General features: G+C 31.0%; 1 protein-coding gene across 1 annotated transcript in view; it reads left to right on the top strand.

Annotated features, from left to right (window-relative positions):
* LOC106468694 (ryanodine receptor-like) overlaps positions 1 to 8,994 on the top strand; it is a gene marked incomplete at its 5' end in the record, with an annotated part of 134,442 nt that overhangs the window by 36,457 nt on the left and 88,991 nt on the right. The window contains 9 exons of the mRNA XM_022397055.1: positions 648 to 726; positions 953 to 1,042; positions 3,023 to 3,142; positions 4,036 to 4,056; positions 4,344 to 4,418; positions 4,751 to 4,817; positions 5,471 to 5,594; positions 7,913 to 8,117; positions 8,471 to 8,499. Of these exons, the coding sequence (XP_022252763.1) occupies positions 648 to 726; positions 953 to 1,042; positions 3,023 to 3,142; positions 4,036 to 4,056; positions 4,344 to 4,418; positions 4,751 to 4,817; positions 5,471 to 5,594; positions 7,913 to 8,117; positions 8,471 to 8,499 (810 nt within the window). The remainder of the gene's footprint in view (positions 1 to 647; positions 727 to 952; positions 1,043 to 3,022; positions 3,143 to 4,035; positions 4,057 to 4,343; positions 4,419 to 4,750; positions 4,818 to 5,470; positions 5,595 to 7,912; positions 8,118 to 8,470; positions 8,500 to 8,994) is intronic.

The following is an 8,994-nucleotide window of genomic DNA, read 5'->3' as shown; positions in this document are numbered from 1 at the left end:
CTGTAAAAGTTGTGACATGTGCAATTTGAAACCCACCCATGGACATAGCATTTTTTTAGTGTGGGTTTAACCTTAATAGATACTATTAAGATAGTGGACCTTTTTTTTTCAAGAATACATAGAACTGACTTAATAAGAAATAGATGTAACTTCAAATTTAAAAGAACTGTACTTACACTTTAGGGATGACCTGGTATGGCCTGGTGGTTAGGATGCTCAACTCACAATCTATGGGTCGTGGATTCAAATCCCTATCATAACAAACATGCTCGCTCTTTCAGTCATGGGGGCATCATTATGTGACATTCAATCCTACTATTCATTGGTAAAATAATAGTCCCAAGATTTGGCAGTGGGTGGTGTTGACTAGATGTCTTCCCTCTATTCTATCACTTCTAAATTAGGGACGGCTAGTGCAGATAACCCTCATGTAGCTTTAAACGAAATTCAAAACATATGTAAAGAATTCCAGAATAAAAGTGACTGCACATTCTTTCGTTGTATGATGGTTGTATTATGAAGAGTTTTAAAGCTTCAATTTAGACCCCATTTAAACTATATCAGTTATTAATTTTTAATACATATGTGTTTTAAAAATAACAATAAGTTTTGAAAAATATAAAGGTTATTACTTCTTATTGTTTCAGTGTCCAGCTGAATCCGGAACTGAACAATGTTGTACAGAAATTTGCTGAACATTATCATGATGCTTGGGCAAACAGAAAGGTGCAGATGGTGCTTCATACCTCTTCCTTTTAGTACATTTTAATTATATTAGGATGTTTTGAAATTTCATTTATAAATATGTTTCAGTTTTTAGATACACATGTTTGTATGGTGGAGTATATATATATATATGTGTATTTATTTATGTCACAGCAGATACTTTTGTAACCAAAATAAACTAAGTTATATTATTGACAAGACAGCTATAGTGTATTTTCAATTTCAGTTTGAAAATGGGTGGAGTTATGGTGATTACTGGAACTATGAAAGAAAAATGCATCCTAGATTGAAACCATACAATCTTCTGGCTGAATGGGTAAGTGATTTGGTGGTTTCTAGTACAACATTTTACAGAAGTGTTCATATATAGAAATGTAATTATATCTTCAGACTGTCTGAATTATATGTTTATCTGTGTTAACAATAAAAAAATGATATCTTTGATACTTAATGATATCAGGGAAAAATAATTCAGGAATTTTGAATTTGTTTTGCTTTATAAACAAAGTTTGTGTAAGGAACATTTGAAGCCCATCCCTAACTGAGTTTAATGCAGGCTATAATAAAAATATTTATTTGCCCTGACTTCCATTTTACTTCTCAACTAGCTCTAATGATGTAAAGATTAGTTACGATGAATGAGTCTGTCCCTCAACAGATCAGCATTAAGTTTAAAACTTACAATGCTAAAATCCAGAATTTGATTCCTTGTAGTTGGCAGATAGCCTATTGTGTAGCTTTGAGCCAAAACAAATGAATGAGTCCTTTATTTAGATAGTCTTTTGCTGCTTCTGAAAATGCCTAACCCAGAACAAGTTTATGAAAACATTAAATTCTTTAAAACTTCCTGAGTGATAGTACTTATTGAATGATGTCACCTTAACACTCCTTATTAGTTCCTGGCTTCCCATTTATTGCCTCACTGCAGTGAGGTAAAACTTTCACTATTAAAAAATGAATGCATATACCATGTTAGCTTATTCATAAGTAAATTGTCTCTGAAAGTGACAATGTTCAGAAGAAAATAAGTTTGCTGCACACATATTGTGTATAGCTCAAGTAAATGTAAGCTGTGTTTTTATATTTGGACATCTTAGGCTTTTGCATCTTAAAACCATGTATTAGCTAAGAACCAACTGTCTCTAATTACATGCATGAGTTTTTTTCTCTGTTCATTAATGCAGTTGTTAAGTTATAGTTGGTTCTATCCTCTTGATTCTTTAAATACAAAAATCAAGGCTTTAGTCTAGAGAAACAACATGTTGTAAACCAGTGTTCCTTCTAAGCTGCATGGCTGCACAACAGATAGTCAAGTGCCATACACTTAATTATTCCAGTCATGCACATTCTCAGTAATGGTGAGGAGTCTCAACACGTTGATGGTCTTAATGACCCTGGCAGTCAATAGGCCTAAAGCTCAAATAACCAACTGGTAGCATTGCAAAGCAGCCTAATGATCCAATAGGGTCAATGGTCTAAAAAAAAACAAAAAATAACTGGTAGCACACATCCACATATTGCCTTGATACTTGTGCACATAAAATAAATTCATTCCACACATGGATTGTTGTGAACTCGTGGCAGCTACTTGTTTTTACTTAATTATGCTCAGGTTATTACTGATTTTTATGATCTCCCTAATGATTGTTCTGTTTTTTTGTTTTCATTGCCTCATGCACTCAAATACTTGGAGTTTACAGTAGAATTGAGTAAGGAATAAAAAATTAGAACAAATGTCAACATTTATTCAATAAGATGAAATCTAACTTAATCTTGGCCAGTAGCAATTTCCAGGCCATTGGACTTGTGTCTTACCATTTATTTCTGATCCAATATGAATGGTCTTTTATTTTTATTTTTAGAAACTTGCTAAGTCAAAGTTAGCTGTTATAATACTTATCACCCATCTCTATAGCCCTTGGATAATAAGAATGATTAGACAAGTTGGACATATATATACTTTTCTCTATACTTAAACAATACCAGTAAAAAACTTTCAGAAGTAGAGCATCTATCAGGGTAATGGAGCCAAATGTTTGTAGTTATTATAATTGATATTTAAAACAAACTTTTGTCTGTTTTTTTCATAGTTTTTTTGTTTAAAAATGTTTTTTGTAATGATATTTATCATAAGGTTCCATTGAATGATTTTACTTACTTAAATGAAGTTTTAGAATTTTATGAACTAGAAGAAGAGACTGCTAAAATCAGTTCTATTATGGTTATATAATTTAAAAGTAGAAAATTCTATAAACCTGTTTAAAACTTCTTTCTATCTCTTTTTATTATTATTAAGGAAAAAGAACGTTATAAAGAACCAATAAGAGAGTCTTTGAAAGCTTTAATTGCAATTGGCTGGAAGCTGGAGTTGGGAGACAGAGGAAAAGGTACCATGTCCCACACTTCTTCTCATGTGGTAAGTACAGGATGGTTCGTACAAATCTTTTAGTTATTTTAAGCAACCACTGTAAAGTAGTTATTGGTGTCACAGAAAAAAAGTGTAATTTTACCCCCAACAGTCCTTCATTGAGTAGTGTAACATACACTCTGCATCTGGCTGCATCTTCCATTACCAGGTACTGTTGCCCAGTTATGGTACCCAACTACAAATAACTTCATATTATATTAACTGTCTTTTTTAATTACAGATAGTCTTTCTATATAAATAAATATATTTCAAATATTTAATAGGTCTAGTGTGGATTTTAGTTTATATTCTATTTTCCTACTCTCATTATACATTAAAGACTAAAAATGAAAATTATAGTAAATATGAAATTGTTCATAGTTTTGCTACGTAATCAATGTATGCCATGAGATGGTGTGTTACTCTAACAGTAAACAGTCATTGGAGTAATTGGTTGGATCCAGAGTGTGCATCGGACTCTGCGATAGTCCTCTAAGTGTTAAAGTATTCATTGAGTATATGGCTGCTTATCTGGAATACATGAAAAAGTTTCCCAAAACTTGGAGATCACAATTCAATCAGCTTTTAACTGCACAAAATTTGGCTGTTAAGATAATGATCTTATTAAACATGAAACACAGAACTTTGGTTAATACTGATAAATTTTGTTATTCATACATTTTAATCTTTTTATTTAAATTAAATAACATTTAACCCAACACACACATAACTTTCTTTTTTTAATTTTTCTCCTTTCCAAGTGAATTGTCGACTTTGAAACAGTTGGACAGAAAGTTAATTATTTTATGTATTCTGCTTTTATGTATTTAAATTGTAAAAAAGGTATTTTCAAATTGGGTGTAAGTTCTAAAATGTATGTTTATTTTCATTGCTACCTGAAGAGGATGGTATTTTATTATAAGGTAAAAAATAAAAATGTTTCAGTATGTATGTATATGTGTCTGTGTATGTGACATTGTATACATGTTTATATTTTTTCTGTAGTGGTTGTAGGTTGTGATTGTTTGTCCTTTCCTGGTTTTAAGGGCTTTAATTGATTGTTCATGTTTGACTCCAACTCTGTGGTTGTTGGTAATGTAAACAAAGCAGAAATGATCTAAACATCCTAAAGTTGCTCATTACAATTTTCACCTTTTTTAGGATAACCATAATCTTGTGCTTATTCAATAAGTCTTCTTTTTTTTTTCAGTCAGGTGATTCTCCACATAACTACAACCCCCAACCAGTAGACATGTCCAATCTAACGCTAAGCAGAGATATGCAAGTGAGTGTTTAAATTTTGATAGTGACCACGTATACTTTTTTATATTTCTAGTTGTATTTAGCAAAAAGTGGTTGTGTTATATAGAATTTTTGTAAAAGTGTATTTAAATATTATAGATAAAACACTGCTATTTGATATCAAGAATTGTGCTATGTAATTTCCAAAAACAAAAACATCAGGTAACTATACGTAGTGTATTTGGAATATTTAAACGTATATCTTGTATTCTCTTTGAAACAGTTCTTCTTTCCACGTTCAGAACTATAAAAACTTGTGTTTATTACAGTAGAAATCACTAGACATGAATTGTTTTTCGTTATTGTCCCCATTAGAACATGTCTGAAAGATTAGCAGAAAATGCTCATGATTTGTGGGCCAAGAAGATGAAAGAAGAACTTGGTAAGTGGAACTGGTTGCCATTGCTTTAAGTTGTATAATCTGTAAGTTCTCTTGTATCATTTTATGTATTTATTGTTCATGTTTCAGAATTTTTGTTTGTTCCTTGGTGTCATATTTGTAATATATTTTACAATGCTTGTGGTTAGATGGATGGACAGGAGGGTTTAAAGGTAGGCTTCACTTACACCTTTTATTTGTACAATATAAATGTTTTACAGTTTTATATAATTGTTTCCATGCCAAGTAATGGCTGTGGAGAGCAAGAATTGATACACAGTACATCATGAACATTAAGCTTACCCCTTCTAATTTTGGTTTTCTTGTAATCTGAATAACATCTCCACTCTTAATAGACTTTACCTTGTTCACAGTTTGATATTATAAAACCTCTTGCTCTATTTGGCAAAAGATCCAAGTGTGTCTTAAATGTTTTTTATTATTTTACCAAGAAGATATGTTTTTACTTCATAGTCCTTCTAAAATGTCAGTGTTTTGATGGGGCTGACAACATATCCTTATTCAAATTGATATAGTACAGTTTAATATGGTATTCAGTTATGATATATATATATTTTTTTATGTATCAAAGTATCAAGATATGTTTAAATTTATTTAATAATTGTGTCTTTCTTAAAGAAATTTTTAACTTTCAGGTGGAGGTCTTCATCCTCAAATGGTTCCTTATGACTTACTGACAGATAGAGAGAAAAGGAAGAACAGAGAACGCTCTCAAGAGCTTCTGAAATATCTGCAGTATGAAGGATTTCAGGTTTATGGGTATGTAGCTATGCTTACCTTGAACTTCTTTGACCCCCCCCTAAATAAATAAACTGAGCTATTCATCCAAAAATTCGAGATAAGGAATCAGGTAGCTTGTAAGTAATAAGACCTGAAGTTTCATACTTTTTTATCACATTATATTTTCAATGATGAAACAAAGTTTGTACATGTAGCTTAGAGAAATATATAATAATTTAAATGACAAACACAAGTGACATTTAAAATGATTTGTTATGCATAAAAGAATTAAATAATTGTGTGATTTCTAAAAGAGTCATTACAGGGATATTTTGTAGTATGATGATCATACTCCTGTTAAAACATCTAGAATATAAAACAGTTAGTCATTACAGCTATATATTTTAGTAAGATTATCATATCTTTATCGAAATACCTATATATACCAAAATGTTTCAATAAGATGTTCATAAGATGTGTTTTAAAACACATAGGACTGTTATCTGACATTTCTATTAAAACTCATATGACATAAACTGACATTTCAGCATGGTGATTATATTTTATTAAAACACACCGGGCCAGGTCCCTGACGTTTCAATATGGTGATTATATTTCTGTTAAATCATGTTGGACAGTTCCCTGACATTTCAGTATGATGATCATATTTCTCTTAAAACACATAGAACCTTTGCCTGACATTAATATCATGATTATATCTATATTAAAAGACCTAGGATATTTACCATGACATTTTAGTAGGATTATCATATTTCTGTTAAAACACGTATGATATTACCTGACACTTCAGCATGTTGATTATATCAGTATTAAAACACCTAGGATATTTACCATGACATTTCTGTAGGATTATAAAAGTTGATGACACTAAACCAGTTTTATTCTCGGTTGATTGCATGATATGCTTATTAGCACGATTTTTAACATTATAGTTACATGATTTTATGTTAATGTTTCTGAAATACCTGCACAGGCTTTGTAATTACATGTGCTGTTTTTTATGGTTTGTTTACTTTTTTTTACAATATCGATTTTGAATTCATTGGGCTTTTTTTCTGTTGCTAGTTTTGTATCTCTGGCATCATATTATTGTATAGTGCTACCATCAGCATCAACTGTTACATCATTCGTTTTCTTATGCTTTGCTCAGATTTTATTTTGCTTGACTTAAAGTTATTGTTTTTGTTTCTAATGGAATGTCATTCAACTTCTCAACTTTTCCAGTATTAGTTAATCATTTTCTTGTTCTTCACCAGATCCCTACGGTCACTTAAAGTTTCCTTCAGTTTTCAAGCTACATATCTGATAATGGAGATAAAAATACCAAAAAAATTCTAATAAACTTAGTTTCAAACCAATTTTATCAAATATAGTTAAAACTGCATAGGCAACGAAAATATGAAAATTAAATAATAAATTGAACAATTGTCAAGTTTTTTTATATTTTCATTCAAAGAAGGATGATGTTTCGAGCTATCACTCTTCCACAGGTCTTATAACTTACAATGGTTGTAAGCTATATGATCTGACAAAGAGTACTAGCTCAAAATTGTCATCCTTCCTCAAATAACTATAAAAAACTTGCCACTTGTTCAACCTATTATCTAATTTTTATATCAAATAGAATCTTTGGCTAAAAGTAGAATATGTTTAATGAATCTTTTTCTACCTAGTCAGATATTACATCTTAATCAGAGCAGCTGCTGATTTTAATATGCAAGTGTGGGATCATTAGTGATTATATATATTCAACTACAGACAAGATCTCCATCTTAATCAACAATAATAACTCAGTTTAATACATGAGTAAATTTATCTGGCTACTGTGGGATCACACAAAATTGTGTTAAAAAATTATCACTTGTTTTATTGATTTAATATTTAAAAGATTCGTAGTTTTTTTATGTAATATTTTAATTGTTGCTTTATCATATGGATATTAGTTATTATTTTTTATATACACAAAAGGTTTTTAAACTTTAACTTGAAATCTATTTATATGTGGTATGGTGATTTTGAAATTTATATATATATACGTTCTGCTTGAAAATTTTTTGTGCATTCTGGGTTTTAGAATCTTGCATGTAGAAAAGTCAGTCATCCATTTTTTTTCTCTTACTGCTTTTCCACCTTGTATATCTCCATGTGGTTTTGTATCGTTCTGTTTTCTGCTAAAATCTCCTGCATGTTTTACTGACTACCATGAACTTGTGGAAATCTTCCTGATGGCATGACTTGGCTTGATTGACTGTGCTGCACATGAATCATACCAATGTCAGGCTACGTCAGAAAGCTGAAGATGCTCATGATGTTCAAAATAAACCCCATGATTATAGTGTGAAGAAAAGACATGGAACAGAGTCTGAACAAACAACATCATCAACAGCTGGAGAGAGAAGATTTGCATCCTCTTTATTGGAAAAGCTTTTGCAGTACCTTGATGTAGCAGCTATTAACATGAAGGTGCTGAAACCTAGTGCTAACTACAGCCGACGTAGCAGCTTCAAAACATCCACAAGGGATGTGAAGTTTTTCAGTAAGGTGAGCTCTCTACTGTTTATCTAATTTCTATTTTTAAAACACTACTAGCTTTTAGCCTTCATGCATTCTAGCATCAATTCCTGAATAATGAGTAACATTGATTTACAGGGTAAACATTTTAGCTAGTACTAGATATTCTTTTTTAACTAATCAGACACTGACTACCACACTTGTATTCCATATAAGTGTTTCTTGTGGTGATTTTTAAGTCTAAATTAATTAGGTTTTTAAACCAACTGTTATTTCATAGTTGGTAAATCTCATCATTTTTTTATATTTTATGAGTTTACAACTGAACTGTATTTTTGCAAACAAAGATTACTGTATAACTGAAACGTATTTTCTACTCATAGAAAGTACAAGCTAAAATCCCATCAACAGTGTAAGTTTAACAACAATCATATATTTCAAAGTAATAACTTGAACATAAATTTTTATCTCAAAATTTTAAAATTATAACAAAGCTTCTTCATAAACAATATGTGCAGTTTGCTTTCCATCTACCAACAAATAAAAATTTCGAGATGATCCCACCCTTGGACACCCTACATCTCATTGACCATGAGAAAAGCATGGTCATTTGAGAAACAGTCCAGCAACTTTCAATCTTTGACCTTGAAACTCTTTAGAATATTCAACATTGTCTAAAGTGTCAACCTGCCAAGATTGTTTGAGATTTATTCAATAGGCTGGGAGTAATTAACCAACAGGATTTACAAAATAGAAATAGGGTTAAGTTCAATTTTAACCCCCTTGGGACATTCCCCATAGTTCATAGTGTTTACATACAAACTTTGGTTGAGATTGGCTCAATAGGCTCAGAGAAGTTAAGGTGCAAACAAACACACATTTCTGCTCTCTCTCTCTCTCTCTCTCT

The sequence above is a fragment of the Limulus polyphemus genome, unplaced genomic scaffold (genome assembly GCF_000517525.1).
Source record: "Limulus polyphemus unplaced genomic scaffold, Limulus_polyphemus-2.1.2 Scaffold3117, whole genome shotgun sequence".
NCBI lineage: Eukaryota > Metazoa > Arthropoda > Merostomata > Xiphosura > Limulidae > Limulus > Limulus polyphemus.
This window is presented reverse-complemented; position numbering and strand designations above follow the sequence as displayed.